This window comes from Astatotilapia calliptera, chromosome 10 (assembly GCF_964374335.1).
Source record: "Astatotilapia calliptera chromosome 10, fAstCal68.1, whole genome shotgun sequence".
NCBI lineage: Eukaryota > Metazoa > Chordata > Actinopteri > Cichliformes > Cichlidae > Astatotilapia > Astatotilapia calliptera.
This window is the reverse complement of record NC_137431.1, coordinates 27,968,019-27,990,448: the sequence shown is the minus strand read 5'-3', so window position 1 is coordinate 27,990,448 and position 22,430 is coordinate 27,968,019. Positions and strand designations below refer to the sequence as shown.

General features: G+C 40.9%; 1 protein-coding gene across 1 annotated transcript in view; it reads right to left on the bottom strand.

Annotated features, from left to right (window-relative positions):
- Nucleotides 1-7,245: 7,245 nt before the first annotated feature.
- The window catches only part of tecta (tectorin alpha), a 29,726-nt gene continuing 14,541 nt past the window's right edge, over nucleotides 7,246-22,430 (bottom strand). Inside the window, exons 13-23 of the mRNA XM_026181511.2 lie at nucleotides 22,018-22,398; nucleotides 17,595-17,881; nucleotides 17,010-17,290; nucleotides 16,563-16,673; nucleotides 16,163-16,365; nucleotides 13,695-13,858; nucleotides 13,357-13,605; nucleotides 11,973-12,135; nucleotides 11,802-11,886; nucleotides 11,563-11,682; nucleotides 7,246-10,534 (exon numbers count right to left, since the gene is read on the bottom strand). Coding sequence (XP_026037296.2) covers nucleotides 10,431-10,534; nucleotides 11,563-11,682; nucleotides 11,802-11,886; nucleotides 11,973-12,135; nucleotides 13,357-13,605; nucleotides 13,695-13,858; nucleotides 16,163-16,365; nucleotides 16,563-16,673; nucleotides 17,010-17,290; nucleotides 17,595-17,881; nucleotides 22,018-22,398 — 2,148 coding nt within the window. The 3' untranslated portion in view covers nucleotides 7,246-10,430. The remainder of the gene's footprint in view (nucleotides 10,535-11,562; nucleotides 11,683-11,801; nucleotides 11,887-11,972; nucleotides 12,136-13,356; nucleotides 13,606-13,694; nucleotides 13,859-16,162; nucleotides 16,366-16,562; nucleotides 16,674-17,009; nucleotides 17,291-17,594; nucleotides 17,882-22,017; nucleotides 22,399-22,430) is intronic.

The window sequence follows — 22,430 nt, the reverse complement described above, 5'->3', positions numbered from 1 at the left end:
TACTATACCTATCATCCATACGTAAGGAGCTCAGTCTGGGGGGAGTTCTTTTTTCTCGACGTCTTTCCTCATGTTGTGCTTTTTCCATTGTTATACCTCTCTGCCCCGTCTTCCCCATGTGATGTTTGTGTAATGTATGTATGGTTGGAAGGGTAAGATGGCACTGGGGTAAGGTCGACAGCCTTCACCCAATTTCTTTCGGGGCCAACGTTCAGGATCAATAAAGTTTTATTTAATTGAATTGAATTAAAGGTCCAAAACATACAATATTAATTATAATAGTTCAAATGTTCAGTTGACTCTAATGTAAGTAAACAACCTGAACACTTTTTCTCTAATAAGTTACTTTGTTACAATAAGTATTGCATTGTATGTAAGTAAATACAATAAAAGTCATATTGTAACCTTCTGTTGTTTTAAGAGGTGAATATCTTTTATACGAAGTACACAATGTATAAGAAGGAGCTTTACATTTTATGGCCACGTGGACAAAGGTAATGTTTGAGCTTGATCACAATTTCTTTCAGCCTATCAGCTCTGATAATTCAGACACAGCTCAAAGAGCAGCTGATCTCTTGTATTGTGTGTTTTAATGAAGGATATTCATCAACAACAGCATAAACGAGGAGGCAGAGATGAAAGTATTTCTGCTTACAGCTTTCTAACAAGATGTTTTCAACATCACACAGCAAGGAATAGTTTGCTGCACTGCTATAGGAAAGAAACAGTCATGTTTTATCTCAATGACTTTGGTTTATAGAAACTATATAAAACAGCTTTGAGTTTGATAAGAGGCTTGTAAACTTTAACAGGTCCATGTTAGCTTCTATGATTTCATCTACTGGCTGCAACGGCAGGACCATTAAAATCCTGGAGCAAAGTCCGGTGGCCTCATAGTCACGTAGCGCAACGCTTAGCTGGTGAATCAGATTTTATACCTATATGTAGCACTGCATGAGGAAAAGGTGAAACCACGCTTTTAGTTCCACAAATGATGTCATTTTGAAAATGACATAATCGAAAATGTGGACAGAAGAGATAGAAGAGAGGTTGAGGGAAGTCAATCATTAGTGTCCTCTGGATTTTATGAGTATTAGCTCCACATTTAATGAGAATCTGACCACTTACAGATTTGTAGCACATAACATTCAAACATGCAGCCCGATCCCCGTCAAACTACCACACTGTGGAAAAAATGAATGTGCACTAAGTAGGTCAGTGAGGCAACGCCTGAAACAATAGCAAAGCAAGCACAGCTAAAAGACAGAGTTTGAGAATTATTTTTAATCAACCCTATAATTAAACTCTCCATACGCACAGGAAGAATGAAGCTTCTTGACATTCCAGCCATGGATAATTGTTACTGCATGTTAAACATGACACACATTTCACTGGGTAAAGCTGCAGGTTTATCAGGGAGAACTGGCTTAGTAGCTTTCGATGAGAGGGTGAATTTAGGATGATAATCTGTGAGAGTTTCAGTAATTGTTCACTGTCTCGTGTGCTGCTGCACTGATGCAGCTGGTATAAAAGAAAAAATAAGAAAAAGGGTTTTTTTTGTAGTTTTTCTGCTGATTAAGCTTGACCTTTTTCCTCTTGTCTAACCTTTTGAACTCTCTGTAGCAGCACACTCAGAGAGAAACTGTTCGCTCACCCAACCCACCGAGTCACAGTGAGTCACCTGGAACAGCATGTGTTGCGTTTCCCATCGTCACAATCTGTATTTTGAAAATGACCACATGTAAATAAACATACCTAAAAAATAAAACCGAAGCTGTGAGGTAAACCGGGCTCCAGAACTGAAAATGAAACCAACATTAAAATACCCAGTGACTCCCAACAACCAGTCACCAACTGGTTGGGAATACACAATCATCTACAGCGACCAGTGGTTGCCAAGTTGGTCACCAACTGGTCTAGTGACCAAAAGGAAAACAAATGTGTGAAATCATTTTGATGAGCTTTTAAATGTTTATTTTTTGAAGTTTTCCCTGTGTCACACTTCGTAGACGGCCCCTTAGGGACTCGTCTCACAGCTGATTACATAGAGACCAGTGCTGTTTGTCCACCTCAGATAAATTTGATGGAAATGTTTATAGGTTGTTGCCTGCAGTTCAATTCATATATTCATATATTTATTTAATATTTAATAATTATTTGAACCTAAACAATCAGACGACCCTGTATAAACAAGCATTTGATGACAGCAGGAAGGAAAAACTTCCTTTTTCACAGGAAGAAACCTCCGGCAGAACCAGGCTCTGGGAGGGACAGCCATCTTCTACCACCAGTGATGGGAGAGTGACAGGATAAAAAAAACATGGTGTGGAAGAGAGCCAGTTGGAACGATGCATCAGACATTTTGATTATTTTTAATAATTCTGGAAGCTTGAATCAGTAAAAAATGTTGAAAATGTTCGCAGCTGTGCCGATTTCAGAACTCCAAAATCACAAAAATGGCTCGACTTGCCGTTATTTGTTTACTATCTGTTATTAAATGTTCACTTCTTACTTTGAAGCACCGAGACCCTAAATAGTCAAACAGCCGCTAAGATAGCAGCTAATTCATTCAGCATCTAGCTGGTGTCTGCAGTGAGATTAGCTGCACACACTCTTTGAATCAGGTTGTGTGTTGCCAGGTTGCTTCAACAGATGGGTGGAAATTGTATTTAGCAAGCGGACTGTTGATTAATAGCAAACCAGATGGTCCCTCTCCTCTTTAGTCCGGAGGGAGTGGTGTTCAAGTTCTCCACAAAGAAAACTTGGACTCGTCTGAGCACAGAACAGTTTTCCACTTCAGCTCAGTCTCTTTTAAGAAGACAGCAGCATTTCTGGATCATCTTCACATGCGACGTTTTCTTTGCACGATAGAGCTTTAACCTCTGTGAATGACACAGTGTTCACAGACGATGATTTCTGGAAGTCTTTCTGAACCCATGAAGTGGTTTTTAATGCAGAACACAAATTTTCTCCAGATTTCTCCAGATGTTCTGAATCTCTTGATAATTTTATAGACTGTAGATGATGAAATACTCGAAGTCTTCACATTTTCACATTGAGGACCATCACTCTGAAATTGTTTCGCAATTTGTAGAGTTTTCATTTATTTATTTTGCTGATTGGTGATCCTCTGCCCGTCTTCACTTCTGAGAAACTCTGCCTCTTTAAGATCCTCTTTTTATATCCAGTCATGTTACTGATCTGCAGCCAGTTAACCTGACCAGTTCCTCCAGCTGTTTCTTGCTTTCTCTTTCAGCATTTTGTTGACGTCATCCTGAGTTTTGTGAGACGTTGCTGCCATAAAATTCAAAATAAGCGAATACTTTCATGACATAGTGAAACGTCTCAGTTTAAACATTTGATATAATTTTTTTTTGTATTGTAAAAACCTTAATTTCTAATGAGCTACCGTCGTGTGTCTGATTATATGGGCTGGATGTTGTTGTTTAGCAGGATTTATATGCGTTCAAATAATTTGATTTACTTCAAGCCTGTAATAGATGATTAATTATTAACCTGGCTAGTTAATGAAGGAAATGTACATTCTTACTGTGCACAATCTCATCAGCGTTGAAGTGTTCAAGTATCTCAGTTTGAACCATGGTGAATTAATAACAGGGGGAAATTGCACTTGATAAAATTGAGATAAGAACCGAGACTGGGATAAGACCTCTAAATAATAATCATGCCTGAAAGCTGTGTTATGCAACCAGCCAGAGCACATGCATGCCATAAAAATTAATTAACTAAAAAAAACAAATGCGCGTTTAAGGTCGGCACTGTGAGGGAAACTCACCCTGCCAGCTCTGCCCCAAATAATTATACAAGAAACAATTGCAACAAAATCACACCCTGTTTTAAAGATGGCATTAATCCTCTCGTGCAAACACTTCCACTTTGCTGCTCCACGCCCAGGCGAGGCCTTTGTGCCTGTGGAAATACTCGTGCCTGAACAAACCCAGGGAATCCTTTCTTATAAGCTATGCAATTACATAAAGTTTACACTGAGTCACTCACTTAACTGCTTTCACAAAGAGCAGCAAATAAAGAACAATGAAATACCAGCAGCGTTATGAAATGAGGAACAGATGCACGCTGAAATGCTTTGGTCTGTTGTGGTTGGTGACTGTGGAGGACAGTAGAAATGCAATACTTTTACACCCGCCGATCACTTTCTGAGGTGCAGCTGTTCTTCAGCCTCTCAAACAACTCATGCAGGCATGATCAAGACAAAGTTCAAACTGTGAATCGGGACAAAGGTGATTAGAGTGTCTTCGAACGTGCCGTGGTTGCTGATTGTCTAAATATTTCAGAAACAGCAGATTTACAGTGATTTTTCCACCCAATCGTCTTTAGTGTTTCCAGAGCGTTGACAAAAAAAGAGAAAATACCAGGTGAGCAGCCGTTCTCTGGAGCAAGCAATGTAAAATAACCAGACAGGAAGGCAATGGTAATTTAAATAACCACTCATTACATTCAAGATGCAGAAGAGCATCTCTGGATCCAGAAAACATCAAACCTTGAAGCAGATGGGCTGCAGCAGCAGAAGACCACACTAGCCAACACTTCTGACAGCTAAGAAGCTATACTGGTCACAGATTAATTCAAAATGTGTTACTCAGTTAGATTTAGGTACACAAATGAGTCTGTTAGGTTTACACATTAAAACTACCAGGTTCTTGTGCTCATGGCTGGCACTTCTTTCACAGGTCTGTCCCACATTCGTACTGCAGACAGGAAATGCACTGATGAAGAGCTGCTGCAAGAATTACTGAAGAAAAGAAAGGAGGAACCTGACCGCTTAACTCTTTCCACCGTAAAGACAACATTTCACAACCCTCCCAGTACCCTTCATGGCGAGTTTTGACACCTCGGTATACATCAGTAAAGATGTGGGTTGAAGACCAGCAGAATAGTTTTCAGGTTTTTCCAAGGGTAGCTGCATAGGCAGAGACCACGCTCAATAACTTCTAATGCACACCCAGTCTATAAACAGGCCTGCGATACGGCAGAAAGTGCACTGTTCAGAAAAGAGAAGCAAGGATTAGTTACTGCTCGTTGGCTTTCAATCGGTAAAGAGTTAAATGGACCATTAATTGCATAATAAGTGTTTGCATTTTATTTAGATGGAATGCAAGTCCAGCTGACGGAGCTCTGCACACTGTCGCACTGAAAAGAAAAGGCCGGTTTTGTAACCCACAGCGAGGTAAGGCTCACTGTACAGATAAGAATCTGCTTATCTGCTGAAGTAGCAAATACACTGAACATTCCTGAAGGACAATTCACGGCTCTCTGAACACTACTACCCTCTCCAGTTTTACCCATCCACCCAGTTTTTAAACTCCTAAATGGTTAAGTAGGGTTGCAGGGAGCTGGAGGCCCCTGGACAAATCAGAGGGCAGAATATGTGCGTGCCTCTGGTAATTACAAGAAGGCTTTAAGTGCAGAATATATTTAGTGACAATAGGTAACAATTTTATCTGGAAGTGTGATTCACGAGCACATGTTCACACCCAGAAATACACACTCCTACAAACTTACATAACCATGGACACAGAATAGACTTTGTATGGGAGGGAAACTAGGCCTCGCGCTTCAACTTTGTTTTCACTAGCAACATATAAACAGAGCACCTTTGTATGACATTTACATAATCAGTGCCCCGACTGACCTGCGTGTGGCAGAGCAGGTCAGCTTAACCTTTTATCTCAGGCATTTCCCAGCTTCCCTTCTGCTTCAACTAAAAGCAAAATTGAAATCAGCAAGTTTACCAAATTATTCTTGCGGAAAAATATTTGCTTTGAATATTTGCCAGGTCAAAACACCTCTGTGGGCACTTAAAGGTTGTCGCTAGTAAAGAAAAAGAGGATCGTCTAGAGTCCTAAATCAGCTGTTAACTGCAGTTTCCGTCTCTTTTCAGTGTGAAATTGTGTCTCCTTGTGCAAAGCGTTTCCTTAATGTGTACTCTTACATCAAAGCACTTGTGTGTTAACAAGTGCGGGGTGAGTGTGAAGCATTTGGCAGCTCCTCATGTGTTGCTGGCAGTGCTTCACTTTCCTCTCAGCTCAGTTGGTACTTGGACTTTATGAGGAACTGCAACTGCTTCAGTCTTCAGTTAAACCATTTTGTGTTGAAATTCATAACTGAAATGCCAAAAACTGTGTCCTCTGGCTGTACTCTTTAAGCTGCCTTCCTACCAGAGGGGCACAGCGTGCTGCAGGAGCCACTGGACTCACGAGGTGACAGCAGAACTTTGCAGCTGCATGCTAGCTTGTTAGAACACCAAAATCAGAATCAGAATACTTTATTAATCCCTAAGGAAATTATCTGGGTTATCGTTGCTCCAAATCAACCTTAAAGTGGACCTGGTACTCTAATTTTCAGCTGCATGTTTTTTTCTTTGGTTCTGCCAGAGTAGCTTTGTCTGATTTGCAGTTCAAAATAATCCCTGTTTATATTACTAAGCTCACAAACAGAAGGTTTGAAGGGGAAGCACAGAGGCAACAATGGAGGGAAGGCAGGTGGTTTAGCCTGTGTCTAATGCCTAAGAGTATTACTTTGTGAATTGGCTATAAATTTCTAAGCCTGTGCTTTGCTTGTGTGCTTAAATAAGTTTCGCCTCACAGGTCACCTGTTCTCAGCATTCAGGTGAAATTTCATTTAAAGGGGTCGATATGAACCAGACCCTACCTGAAACAGGCCCAGTAGCTCATCGCTCTCTTTTTTTATACTCTTAAGGCAAATTAAACGGATCAGTTGATGGTTTGTTACTGTCTTTTCTGCCCAACTCGTTTGACCGCTGCAGCCTCACCTTCCTCCATCCGCCTACATCCTCATTAACAGTCAGCTGCAGTGAGATGTCACTGACAGTCGGCGGATGACGACAGCGAACAGAAATCCTTCAAAGGAGCGACTCCCTGCACTGTGGAAAGAATTTAAACAGATCCTGACACTGGCACAGTCATGAGTGAGGACTGGATGACACATCACTTAATTGTAGCTGGAGCTTGTTGCTAGGAGACAGCAGCTTGGAGTGGATGTTTACTCAGCGTCAGGAATAACTTTACAGTGAAACACAACCAAAAATGTAGCCTTTCAAATTTCTTTTCAGGTGACAAGTGATGTTTTAATGCTGTGTTTATGAGTAAGTGTCGCCTCTGACCAGCAAATGAAGAGCTCTGCTTCGTAACCCCGAGCTCTCTCGCAGGGCTGCATGTTCTGCATGAAATAATGCGTGACTCACACTGACTTTGAGAACGTCTTCATTTATTTATAGCAGGGTGGTGCTGCTCTCAAAGAATAAAACACCTCTTTAGTCACTTAGTTTTAAACAACACACACAAAAAAGATACCGATTATTTAAAAAGGTCAGCGATGACACAAACCACCAAACTGACCAGGACTGTACATTTGTACACAAAAGGCAACAACTACTCTGTTTGCTTTTTATTTTGTGTAACTGCACCAAAGTGTCAGCGTTTGGAAGAACTTTGAAGGATCTGTAAGATGTGTGGTTGACGTTTATTGACATTTAAACCTTTAAAAGCAGCTGACTGTGAGCTGCAGATAAACTATCCGACACCTGCTCCACTCCTCAAACTGAATTCATGCAATGAGTGTTAGAAAGTACACTGAAAAGCACGAGAAGACCGAAACTAATTAGTTCAGAAATGACACGAAAATTGGGTTTTTAATGGCACAGCTAAACTCATCCCCTGTCCCCCTCATCCTGGGTACTAACATAAAAAGGTAAAAAATTACACCAGTAAAGCAACATCATCAAAACCACTCACGCAGGTGAAGTGAAAAATATTGATCAACTAGTTAAAATGCAATTTTTTGATGGGAAACTTTGGGTTTCTTTAAGAAAAAATTAACTGTCAATTGCAGTTTGGTTAAATTTAGGCAACAAAGCAACTTTTTAAGGTTTAGGACAGACTGCGGTTCTAATCCATGGTAGCCCCACTCGAAAGCATACAGACGCCAAAGGAGTCAAAGTCCCATTGCCAGGCACTAGAGGGCGCCCCCTGAGGTGCAGCGAGTCAGATCTGTGCACAACATCAGGCGGGTGGTTTTAATGTTGTGGCTGATTAACATTTTAAACAGATACTTCACACATAAATACTTCACTTCACAATGCATCACCCTTTCACACAGTTTTCTTCTTAGATAATCCCTAACCTCCTTTTCAGCCATAACCTGCTGTAGGTTTTATTGGTTTAGAGCAATAAACCGCACAGTTAGGAAGCAATTATATAAGATAAAGTTTGTTCGCTCGTTTCTGGGTAAAGGTTTGCACTCTGACACAGATCTGCAGATGCTCAGTTGCCAGTTTCTTAATGAAATCTGTACAGTTTTGCCATTTTTTAAAGAAACAGCATGTTTAAATGTTACATACAGTAACCTCAGCTCTTCTTCCTCTCTTAAGCTTCTCATCAAAAAGTCACACCTGAGCCGTAAAGTCCATAAAACAGCATCATACTTTTGGGGAGACTCTCAAAATACTAAATGAAAGTACACAATCACATGAGTAGCAGAGTAGCGCCAACCTCAGGCTGAGTATAAAAGTGAAGCCCAGGGAGTTTAAGCTTAAGCGTCAGGAAGGGGCTACTGTTTCTGGATGGTTTTCAGACCAGGGTATGCTTTAGGTCAGGCCCAACATGGGATCAGCGAGCCCACGAACATAAAGCACTTTGGTTTTTCGGTCAGCTCCACCCTTCAGTCCTCACACCCAGTCTCACCACACCAAGGCGGCAAATCCTCAGTTCAAGGTTTCAAAGACTGGACTTTGCCATGCCCATCTTTTATTTATAGTTTATGGTACTTATAAACAAGCTTCTTTCCCATTTCGATCCAAATGTCATGAATATGTGACCTTGTGACCCCTGAATGACGTCAAGTCAGCACAATAACTATTAACTGCTTGGTTTTAAAATGTAATTTAATTAAAAAAAATTTCAAATTAAAAGTTTCTATTTTACTTTTTTGTTTCATCTGATTATCAGTTTAAAATATAAAAGGTAACTTTAATAAACCTCTCCACTGAGAAACAGGAAATTTACAGTCATTTAAATGTAATTTATTCATAAATTAATAATAAAATAGTTTGATGTTTACATTTTGATGGCTCTGTAAATCAATTAAATCACAATCATGAGGGTTTCTAGTTGTTGCACCCCACCTACTCATTAAGATCTGATCACAGTTTGGACAGAATGGGATTTATGAATAGCTCACACTAGAGTAAAAACAGTCAAAACTGATGGTTGCCTGATTACTGCTGTGTTTTGTTGCTTTTTTTACGTTTTACTTGCAACTACTTAGTGCAAACATATAGTTAATTTTCTATTGCAAGGTAGTTGCAAACATTGCCTGGTGGGAGGCAACCTGTCTCCAAGCAACCGATCGCTCTCAGACAGATTGGTAAAAGTTTGCAAACACAGACAAATTGCTAGCACGCTGTAATCAACTAGTTGTATTCTGGTTATAAGCAGCAGCTACGTCACCATTTATGGAGGAGTGTAGTTAGTGGGAATTTCTGATTAATATAAGTTTGATTTGAATGCGATTTGCAGCAGATTGATTCATAATCACTATATTATCACAAACAGACTGAATGCAGTTGCCAGTTTGAGTGCATTCAATTGAACGATAGCAGACTGACGTCGTCTTATTGTTACACTAAGGTCATTTTAAAGATGGCATCTGACTAAGTGGTCATAGACCCGATCCTGTCTTTGAAGCAACAATTTCAATGGCAAAAAAAAAATCGCAAGTTCATTGCACACAGTCGTGATCTCCAGCCACTGCTTTCCTTAGTGTGACTGTAGAATAATATCAGGTATAAATACAAACAGGTGGGATCACATTTCACATTCCCTGATGATTTACAATTATGCCTCTTTAACTAATCAGTTATATTACTGTTTCTTTTTAATTTAGCCATTGTCTTTCCATAAACATCACTGTGTGATTTTAGCTGTTGTACCTTCAAGTTTGTATGTCTAGGATTGGAAAATTACTTTCTTTGGCACCATCTGGTGGTAGCATGCATAATATGTTAATTTCCTATAAAGAAATTTGTAAAAATATGTTATAATCACATGAAAACATCTACACATAGTGGCTTTAGGTGAGTGATAAACAGTGGGAGTCCTGATAAATGTAAATGAGGGAGCAGATGGGGATGAAGAAAAACACAACAAAGCAGTGAAACTGACTGACTGTCCATGTATCTAGAAAACTGACTTACCTTTTATCAATGAAATGTGGAGACAAAAATTAGTCGGTGTACAGTATATTCTGTCTTGACTTTCTGGCTGAAACACAGCTGCTCTACTGGCTAATCAATGATGATACTTTGTGCATATTCAAGTCTTTTTGTGTGTTTTATCTTTGTCATTTATTGCCTTCTCTTAGCTCACAGAGCGTTAGGAGAGGAGAAGAGTGTGAAGGTGAGCCAGGAGCATGGAGATCGCAGCGCTGACGCTCAGCAGAGGAATCGCAGGTGTGATGTTACTGCTTGAGCTCACGGCTGGAAAAAAAGAAGGGAGTATGACAACATTTGTGAAATGTGCATGTGGTGGAAATACTGTCTTAATGCTACTGGTTTTTACAAATTACCAGTTTAGTTTGTGTGCAGCATGCAAAAGCTACAAGAGTTATAAATATATGGAATTCATATGAACCAATCAATTAACTAATAATTAAGTTGAACGCCCTAAATTTTATGATTTAATGCACAGAAACTTGCCCACTTTTTTAGTTGCAACGTTCAACTGCTTATTAATGCAAATGTCTAATTATTTAATCACACGGCAGGAACTCATTATATTTAGTCATGCAGACATGAATCAAACAACCTGCTGAAGTTTAAACTGAGCATCAGAATGGGGAAGAAAGGTGACTGAAGTGACTGAATGGGGTGTGGTTGTCGGTGCCAGACTGGTCTGATTATTCAGAGACTGCTGATAAGCTGGGATTTTCCCACACAAGCAGTTCTAGAGTTTACAGAGAAACAGTCTGAAAAAGATACAATTTCCAGTGAGTGGCATTTCTCTAGCTGGAAAAACCTTGATGATGCCAGAATTCAGAGAAGAAGGGACATATTCTTGGCACCGTTTGCTGCTGACCATGCCGTTCCTTTTTGACCACGGGCACTGTGGTTATAAAGGGACACGGCACGTGAGTTCTCTGTATTCAAAGGGCCTCCACATTCGCCGGATCTCAGTCCAGTAGAGCACATTGTGGTGGAGATTGACATCATGGATAAAAGCAGTTCTGAAGGCATAAGGGGTCCAATCTGGTACTTACAAGGTTTACTTAATAAAGTGTGTAGTGGCTGTATCTACAACACTTAAACTTTATTAGCTTTGCTTCAATCACTCCAATTGTGTGAAACATGATGGAAACTGTAAACTATTGAGAAACATGCAAAACCTGCTTGGTGACCCTCGTGTGTAGTTTCTGTTTTTCTGGGGCTGATATTGCCGCGGTTTAGGTCATGCTATGATTCAATAAGGTGGGAAAAAAAACCTTAAAATTAGGTATTTTTGTCCTTACCCCGGCAGCTCTTCCCATCTCTTTGCAGCATCCCAGTCACACAGCTGCAGATGGGCCCAGCGGCCTTACTGGTGCAGATTTGCTCACAGCCTCCATTGTTCTCCTCACACCAGTCAGACTCTGAAAACACATCAGAAGCTAACCTACGGCTTTTTGTTTTTCCATAGATTACTTAAACAATAAACTCTAAAGCGTGTATTTTACCCAATAAGCTATTTTCTATCTAAAACTATGCTCACCTCTTCTTCTTATGGGTCCAACAGACAGTATGTGCTCTTTATGGTCACTGTCCTCTGAGTACATTCTTCTCTTATGTGGACAGTTCTGCACACACAGTTCATTGATACATCAACACCCAAACACACAGCAGGACGCTTTCTGATTTTTATTGCTCTTCTTGATTTACTCACCACTTTGCAGGCGTTCGTCTCTGAGTCGCACAGAGAAACGTCACAGTGCAGGTGGACTTCATCGTAATCCCCGATGAACTTGAAGACGGTGACGTGAAAGCGGCAGGTGAGTGATACGCCATTCTCTGCCATGCCAATGGTATTGTCCTTAATGTTTGGGCACCTAGAATAAGCAAGATATTAAATGTGCTGTAGTCAAGAAGGTGGTTGTGGGACTTGGGAGGCAGAACGGTCAACAAAAGGTGAGCTTTTAATATGGATAATGTCAACATCCAAACTAAACAAAGTCTTAAAAGGGAGTACAAACACTGATCACAAATGCAAAGCACAAAAGGCATGACAAAGACCCGAGCATGCGTGTATAACTAAGAAGTACCCGCATGACCAGATAGATGACACAATTAAGACAAAGTAGAGGGCAGGACTATTTATACACATACATGACTAAGGAGATAACTCTTGAGTGTGTATAAATAGTCATGGAAGTAGTGTTCCTTGGAAACAGGTGAAAAGTCATACAGGAAAGATGCAAAACTAAAGCAGGAAAGGAACAACAACCGTAACTGACGCAGGGAGGGTTTAGAAGACATGCTAAACCTGGATGAACTAATTCAAGGGGAACACAGAAAGACAAAGTTATTAATACAAAAAAGAGGGGAAGGAAGTAAAAGTAATGCAGGGCATAAACAGATACTCAGGCTTCAAAATGAAGCAGGACGTGAACAAAAGACAAATACTAATCACCGAGTTTAGAAGACGCGGACAGAAGGACTATGGACTAGAATTACTATATAGTAAAAGTAGGGATCAAAGACTTTACAATCGTATAATAATAATTATAATAATATCACTAGAAACAACACTTACTACTACAATAATAAAACAGTAATAGATTAAACAGGAACCCAAAAGTTACAACAATAAAGAAGGAATCGAAAAATAATGCAAAACCGTTGGGCCGTGACATCCATAGTGCTTTATTCTAAACACCTCAAGCACATTATCTACCTCACGTAAATTTAGAAAAAACAATTTAACTAACATGCCGTGGCGTGGCCTGTTGAGGAAGTACCCAGAGACACTGCCGGCACAGTGAGGGCGTGCAAAGGGCATGCACAGTGACTGTATTTATTACTTCATGTTCTTTTTCTCAAAATGTGTGGATCAGACTATAAAGGTCATCTTAAAGCAGCAGACTGTAGTGAACCCATAGGCTTCATAAAGAGCTACATACTTTACACCGATCACACCTCAACTTCATCTTGGATTACATTAAGAGAAAAAGAAGGTCAAAAAAAATGGTTGAGTTTAAAACATAAAATAAAATCTTTTTTTTCCCACCTCTCTTTTGAGCATTTTTGGTCCAGGACTAAATAAACCTCACCCTCTCTCAATGATGATGTAGCGGAGTCGATCACTGCTGTAGCGCGACGGCGTGGCCCAGCACATATTCACTATAAGGATGAGCTGGTTTTCATCCGCTCCTTCCACAAAAACGCCTACGTACAGGATGTCTCGAGTGCTGAGCACCACCTCCCCCTCTCTGTATGGATGGCGGTACGAGGAGTTTTTATACAGAGCCATCTTGGTAATGAAGTTTCCTTCCTGGGTCGGTAGGGTGAGGTTAATGACGCTGGAGAAAAAAGGAAAAAGAAATGACTATCCAAGCGTTGAGCCGTTGTGTCACACTTGTCGGTGCATATTTGTGTTCTGCTGCCTGACCTGAGCATGGGTTTGAGGACAGTCTCCAGTGAGATCTTCAGGTCCAGCTCATAGGCGCAGGAAAACTCCACGTTGATGGTCTTGTCTCTGGTGATGATGTTCCCAGTGTTGTTCACACTTTCTATCCACACAGTGTTTTTATACATGATGTGTGTGCCGTTGGACTGTAAGAGAAATAAAGCGTAGGTGACTCATAATTTCAAATTTCTACATTAAAGGAACAAATTATCCTAGCTGCTGCTTTTGATTTCACCCATACAAAAAAATGTAAAACATCGTACAGACAGAAGACATCATAAAAACTAATCATTTAGTAATAATAATAATAATTAAATTATTAAATAATAATTTATTCACCAAAAACATTAGCCAGAATTAGCCAGAATTATGAGGATTTAAGAGCCAGGAGCTGCTAACGCACGTCTATAAAAGCAGAAAATTTGACATCAGCAATAAATATAAAGAAGCAACATCAATCTGAGGAAGTTATAAGACTCTGTTGATCACTTTAAAGTGAAAAATATTATTCACATGAGGAACACATTCATGAGTTGCCAATCTTCCCACAAGTGGATATCAAATTTGGAGTGCATAAGATCTTTTACACTGATGAGCAGGGGTAGACAATCGAAGGGGCGGGTCTACCAAACAATTTTCAGCCAGTAGGAAGGGGGTAGGTTGTCTGTGCCAGTGCCACCTAGCCAGCCAGCTAGCAGTGACAAAATTATTCATTGGCACGTGTTGTGGCAGTTTCAGTTAAAATGCTGTAAATGTTGCTTCCAAGATAGTGTAGACCAGGGGTCTCAAACTCCAGTCCTCGAGGGCCAGTGTCCCGAAACTTTTCCATGTGACCCTGGTGCAACACACCTGAATAAAATTAGTAGGTCATTAGCAAGAATATAGAACTTAACTGCATGCTGAAATGTCAACCCCTAACCCTAATCAACTAAATTTAAGTACCGTATTTTTCTGACCATAAGACGCACCGGATTATAAGGTGCATTAAGTGAAACAAAACAGTCAGATAATCAAACTTTACTCAACTCATTCTTCTTCTTGCCTCCACTTCCGTACCATTGATTCACTATAGCTGAATTCTCTTGCAGCTGCTCTATTCCCGCATTGTTGCAGTACATTAATGACTAACCTCGTATTGTGGATGGATTATCTCAGTTGTTCTCCTGACTGAAGTTTGGTCTGTTTACAGCATCCTGCCATGTGATTGCATTTGTTGCTAACCATCGGGAACTCTCCTGTTAACTTTTATTGAGTGGAAAAAGTTAGCATTCATCCTCTAGCTTCACTGTGTTTATATTATGCTAACATAGCTGTGTCGCTAGCCACCATGTAGCAACCCTACAAACGTCACTGCTGTTTAGTTTTCTGTCTTCATTTATGTTGGAAGTGATAGCGGAGCTGTAAGTTTGAATTTTTTTTCAGAAATCTCTCAGTCAGAACATGCTACATTATGTTTAGGTGGAAACTAGCGAGCTAACTTCCTGCTAACTTCCTGCTAACTTCTAACTCTGTTAAATTTAATAAATTCTGTTTTCATGGATGCCTGGATGTTAAGCTTAATTGTTAAACCTGGTAAAGCAGCAATGCTGATCATTTTATTACAGATGAAAGAATTTAGACAGTTTTTAACTCTCAGTGATGTCGCAGTGTTCGTTTAAAAAAGTGTGCGTGTTAGTCCCCATAGGGAAATAGTTCCTCTGCATTTAACCCATTCACCCAGTGAAGCAGTGGGCAGCCACCAGTGCAGCGCCCGGGGAGCAGTGTGTAGGGACGGTACCTTGCTCAGGGGTACCTCAGGGTAGCCATTCAGTGGAGTCGAACCCCCGACCTTCCGATCATGGGGCCACCACTCTACCTACTGAGCTATCCCTGCCCTTTGACTTTGGGACCTGAAGCCGACGGAGTTTAGGACCCAGATTACTCGTGAGGCTCCTGACTACGGTAGCCGCAATGCTCCGACAATCCATCAAGCAGTGCGGCTTCGTAGCTTACCAAAGTCAAAGTCTACTAAAACATTTTTTAACAGATTTTTGAGCGCCATATAGCACATAAAATCGGTTCGAGATCAGTAAGCACAACCAGAATTCATACATAAGGCGCACTGTCGATTTTTGAGAAAATTAAAGGATTTTAAGTGCGCCTTATAGTCCGGAAAATACAGTAAATGTAAGTGTTTGGAAAAATTTACTTCTTAAAGTACTTTTATTGCACCATGTTCATTCACTCATGAGCTGCTGTAACATGAATCAAATGGCTGAATTGCCATTTGATTCATGAGGGCCGGTGTTTCAGGACACCGGCCCTCGAGGACTGGAGTTTGAGACCCCTGGTAGATCGTGTTGACGACTACATTGTAGTGTCTAAAAGGATCCAAACTGAGATGCGGGGAGCTTTATCACATTTCGAAAGTGATGACGAACACGCTGGAACACAGACGATTGCAAACTGACCTGTACAATGGAACCGCAGTGTCCCTTAGTGTTGTTAATGTGGAAGGAGATGAAGTCCTCTCCCTCAATGCCAGCGCAGTGCTCGTCGTTGATCCGGACATCTTCCCGTTCAAAGCCCAGCTGGAAGAGCTTACACTTGGAGATGGAAACCTCCATCTGAGCATGCTTACAGGTCACCTCCGCTTGGATGATGTCATCCTCGCCTAACAAACATCGACATGAAATACATGTTTTTGCATGTTGCAAAAACATGTATTTCACGTTAGCCATGTATTTCACCATAGCCATGATTAAATAAAAAAGTATTTTTTAATAGCTTTTAAAATGTATGGCTAATCAAGTAACACGGAGAGTGTCAGATATTTAAAACTGAGTGATTGCAGCTGGATGAAGCACTCACCTTCAGAGTTGGTGGGTAACTCCGGACAGCCACACAGATCGCCTCCATTCTCCAGCTCACAGGTGAAGTTTGTGCAGATCTCTCCTGCACAGGGGTCATAGATCCATTCTGCTAAAGACAGGTCCACACACAATGTTAACTGTCACACAGATGAAGGCACAAAGTTTTTAAGAACATGCACGTATCTAATACTGACAAAGCAGTCAAACAAATTTACATTTCACGTCTCATCGTAGTAACACAGTGGTCTTGATGGAAAGCAATCTGGAAATCTTAGCAAACTAAGCTCATAATGTGTGAATCAATAATATATGAGACCCAATACTTTCACTTTTAGTACGTCTGGTAAATTCAGCATTAGCGCTGGTTTATATTTGTGTAAAGTGCAAAGTTGTGTTTATTTCCACAGTGGGCATTGAGTCTGAGAGAAGTTCACGGTGCCCTTACAGCAGTTCTCTTGGGTGATCCACTTGGTCGTGAGGGTGCCCATGGACCGGCAGGCTTCTGCATAGGCAGCTAGTGATCCACAGACCTGAGCCTTGCGATGATTGTAGCAGCCATCCAGGTAGCAGGACTGGTAGAAAGGACGGGGATCCAGCAGGCCGTGGCATGGCTGGAAGAAGCCTTTGAGCTGGGTGAGCTTCTGACAGGCATCTTCACTCTGTAGAGCCAGGATGGCCGAGTTGTCACAGGACTGAGCCAAAGCCACGTACTGGGTCTCATCACAACTAGAGGAGAAAGACCAAAATCCAGCTGTCAAAGGTATTAGGACGCGAGCAAAGAAGGAGCAAAGGCCCTGTTAGAATTGCTCCGTTTGCTATTATCTGTATAAATGATTTGCACAAGTGATATGTTTTAGCAACAGCCAGTTAATATCCAGGGTTTAAGACATGCACATGCTTGCAGACGCATGGCTTATGGATTAGGTAACCTTAACTTTTCCTTTTATATTTTGGGGATAACAGCCAAAGGTTTTTACAAGAACTGGTTATATGGACCGTAAATTCCTCCCCATCTGTGAGCCTCATCTACCTGTTCTGCATGCCGTTGGTCTTCCAGCTCTGTGCCAGCTCCAGGGCGCTGACAGCCGGCTTGCCCCTTGAGGTGATGTAGTCATCATTGGGGTCCCCATTGAAATTCCCACAAAGGCCGCACACCTTGTTCTGGAGCCGCTGGCCCATTGTGATGCTCAGGGTGTTAAAGTGGTTGTAGCGAACCTGGATGTCCTGGGGTGTGTCGATGACAATGAAGCCCTCAGATGTGGACAGGCGTGTCATCAGCCCTGTTACAAATGGTACGGATACTGGTGTGCCATTAACCTGTGAGGACAGGAGAGGCAGACACATGTAGATTTTTGACTCGGGACACAAGAAATTTTTATTTAAGTAACCAGCATTAAGGCTACGGAGGGCCTCGAGTGCTAAAATGCGTTAAATAAATACATCATTAAATAATTAATTAAATGTGTTAATGAATTTAAATTGGAATTAGCTAATTAACGAAATACATACATTTAATTTATTTCATTTAAACTTTTTAAAAAATGATTTAATTCCTATTGTATATATTTAATGACACATTTAATTGTTTCACTATTTAATACATTTGTTGTCAATTTTAGTGAATAATTTCATGGTTCCAGTGCAGTATGGAAGGCATCCATACAGATGATTAGAGCAGCTCTCTATATGTTATAATGGGAAGAACAGGAGGAACTCAGTAAAACAGGTGCAGATAGCAGCAAATACACTGGTCCATTCTGGTGTTAGTTGCCACTGTATCAGCGGTGTGGCCACACTGGGTGTCAATGAGTGGTGTTTTACTTGGTGAACAGTGGCATCCCGGGCAGCGTCTTTCACATTTGCTAGGTTCTACTAGCTTAATGTGGCCTCAGAGCCCACATTAGCTTCAGCTGTTCTGCTGCTGGCTGACCAGGAAGTTGTTCCTTGTGACAGTACTGGTACAAGTCATCTGCATTGTTTACTCCCACTGGCAGACAGGGGGGAATGAATCAGAACAGAAGTTACAAAGGTAACTATGATTCTCTGAATTCCAGGATGACTGTCAGACCTGCTGGCGGCTAAAAACGTCTCAGTGTGAGAAGATTCCCAGAGACCAGATGTAAGCTACCACGTAGTATTTATAGTACACACGCTTCAGTAGTGTACACATCATGCACGCGATTTTATTTCCGGACCTGCGCAGATCATGAGGAGACCCATCTACGTAGTTTCCTGCCATTGGCAGTTATCTGTGAATTCACAGAACTATAGTTATATTTGTAACTTCCATTAGCAAAGTTGCCACTAGAGTGTGTCAGGCCACCCTCATGGAACAAGTGCCAGAAACATGCTGGAGGTCATTTTGTTAGATACTTCCACTGTCACGCTCCTCATTGCACAACGGAGCAAATGCCAGCCCTGCTTCTGGGTGGATGTACACCTGTGGCCTTGTCTAGCTTGTGTAACAACCCATCTCCTGGTATCTCCTCCACACCCTCGAAATCATGTTTGGAGACACAACAACAACTTTCTTGCAGCGGCGCACAACCTAAATGCGAAACACGTGTCATCTCATGCTACCAGCAGGGAAAAAGGACACCAGCTAAAAGCAAAACTAGAGAAAAGATCAGGAAGGATAAGCAGAAAGCTGTGGTCTGTGACCAACGCCTGTGAAACCATTTCCTTTCTCGGGGTTGTCTTCTTGTTGCCTCTCTGGTACATATTTTTATCAATTTATTTTGAAAGGACAGAAATAAAGGGACAACTCTTCCATTTGATACAAAGTGGGTTGGAAGATTAAAGCAAAGCAGTCACCCATGTTTGTGGTCACTTAGACTACAAAAAGTTCAAACTCCTTGTTATTTCTGAACTAGCTCATCTAAAATGTGATAGTAAAGACTGAAATATTTCTGTTTATACAGTTAAAAATTCAACATATTGAAGGATTGTTGAACTACAGAGCACCTCAAACTAAACCATTTTAAATCCAGGAGGCACTCCTACTTAGATGTCCTTTTTCTGCTTACATTTGGGGATTTAGGAGGGGTAATGCTGGGTAAAATGTATTGTCAGCACTAACTGATATCCATTATGTCCTAAAGACAGCATCTCTAAGAAGCCAAATGCAAGTAATGCATTTTTTGATCATTTCTAAATCATGTATATAATATTAGCTTTACAACTAACAGCTCATGTTAAGCATGTTTTGTTTTTTTAGTATGGGGCTTGCAAACCTTAAGATAGAATATCTGAGTAAGAAGTTAAAAGTTACAGCCCAGGTAGTTTAAGAAAACTTTCCTGTAGTTTAGGGCTGCATGTGTGAAAATGAGTATATAATAGCATGAGTAGTGGTAACACCATGTGGCAGCATTTTAAAAACTCTGCAAGACAATCAAAGATGTACATTCCCCATGTTTTTGTAGTTATATTAACATAAATACATTGCCATGTTACTGACATTGAAGCTTAAACATGATCACCTATGAGTGGGAAACAAAATTGGGCTGTCATTGGTATAAGCTGATTTCATTCTTATACAAAGATTGGCTGTTAGGATAAAACAAAAAAGAACAGAGACAGTCCGAAGCAAAGATTGTGACAATCTGAGCCTCTTCAGGGCATTAGAACTAACGCCAACATGCTTCTTAAGGCAGTCAATAAAATTAATGAATGTTAATGATGGCGCACTCAGATCAGGCAGGATTAAGACTCAGTGGGAGCTGCAGTTTAAAGCAATCAGTCATTAGCTACCTCTGTGACTGCACTTACAGCTGACTGACATGGCCTAAGTCCAGAGCTGGAGGAGATATAATAGGCTATTAGTGCCAAGGTAATTGGTAAATTGGGCTGCAGGAACTTTTTCAAGTATTTGGGAAAGAAAGAGAGACTTGAATCCGATCTGTTTGTTGAGGTTGATTAAAGCGTCTTTGACCGCAGCCATATGGCCAGCACACAGTAACTCGATCACATAAACAAAAAGGAGAAATCTCCTGATGGAGGCAATTTTTCTATTAAAGCAGGATTAAAAGAGGAAGAAACTGTGGTGAAAATGAAAAGCAAAAAAAAAAACCTCGGTATATAGAGTGTCCATTTCATAGTGTGATGGTTTTAGTCACTTTATGGTCTCTAATGGTAAATGGACTGGTTCTTATATAGCGCTTTTCTACTCTGAGCACTTAAAGTGCTTTATACAACTAATTCATTCACCCAATCACACAAGAACTGCCTATGTAACATTCATACACAACATGGGGTTAGTATCTTGCCCAAGGATATTTGGCATGCTAGAGGAAAGCCAGGAATCGAACCACCAACCTTGACCTGCTCTACCGCCTGAGCTACAGCCACCCCATAATGTGGCCAAGTTGTTGGCTGCATATTTCTGTGTAAAGTTAATAACCTGTTACGACTATCTTTGACTGTGTTTCAACATGTACAATTATCCCATAATCATATTTTTCTTTTTTTGGTCACAGTGTCGTCTTGGTAACGAAGGTAATCTAGGCGTGCTGATTTGGTCGGCACCAAAGGTGCACAGAAAGGGTGGGAGAGTTTGCTCTCTAAATGTGACCACAGTAAAGACAAAAACAAAACATAAATAACATTTAACTGGTTGAAACACCAGTTTGAATAAAGTGGCCTCCCATGATTTTATATATTTAATGTTATATAATGATTCAGAAACACAGGTAATGGCCGATAATGCTTTAAAGATTAAAATCAATGTCTCAGATCACGACACTGATGAAAAAAAGAAAAGATACAGAAATTAATGTCAAATATGGAAAAAAGTAAAACAAACTTGTGCAATAGCAACAGTTAGTGCAAAGTGGCTCCATCGTGTAGTGATTTACTCGTTCAGTTAACAAGTGAACGATCCCCAGTTCGATCCTGGAGAGATAAACAAATCCCCTTTGGATCTGTGACGACTGCTTATGAATAAGTAGCTGAAAGTAGTTTTCTTACGGCAAAGTTGCAAAAATTGGTTATTTTTTCCTCAGAACCTGGCTGCCTAGCAACAACCAACAACCCAGGACACTAAGCTACAGAGGAAGTTTACTAAAAACTAAAGTAAATGATTTTCTTCTTCTTTTTGGCTACTTCCTTTAAGGAGTCGGCACAGCTGATCATCTCAACCTATCCCTTGCATCCACCACTGTCACACCAACATGCATGTCCTCCTTCACTGCATCCACAAATCTTCTCTTCCCTCTTTTTCTCCTACCTGGCATATTTCACATCCTTTGCAGAATATATCCATTATACTCATTTCCAATACAACTTATCTTCAGTATTGTTTCACTCAAACAACTTGCGACATTTAAGAAGAGAAACCATAAGAAACATGATTCAAGTAATCCTGGGATAAACGTGCACGTGTCAAAGTCACAGAGTTAGACAGCTACACAGTCTCTTTATGCTTATCTTCTGCTTTACTTCACCTAGCCTCTTACCTTGACAGTGCTGCCAGAGATGAGTATATTCTCCTCATTTATATACAGGTAGACATGCGAGATGGTGGTGAGGTTGGGCGTGCTCCATTTATCAAAGTTGGCAATGAGCTGGAAAGAGAGGTCGGGCAGCTTGTGACAGTTTGTGGACAGGACGAAGGAGCACGAGGCCGGCAGTCGCAGCGATGCCCCGTCGAATGTCCTGAACACTCCGCCGCCTGATGCCACGCACTGCTGGGAGCGGCGGGCAAAGCAGCCCCGAACCCCGTACCGGAGGGTGCACTCCTCCTCTGCCTTGCATCGCCTTGGATTGCACTGGATCAGGTTTCGTCCAATGCACTGGCAGCGTTTGGTGCAGTCGGCGTTCCAAAAAAGCTGCTTGGGCTAAAATAAAGAAAAACTCTTACGATTTTATA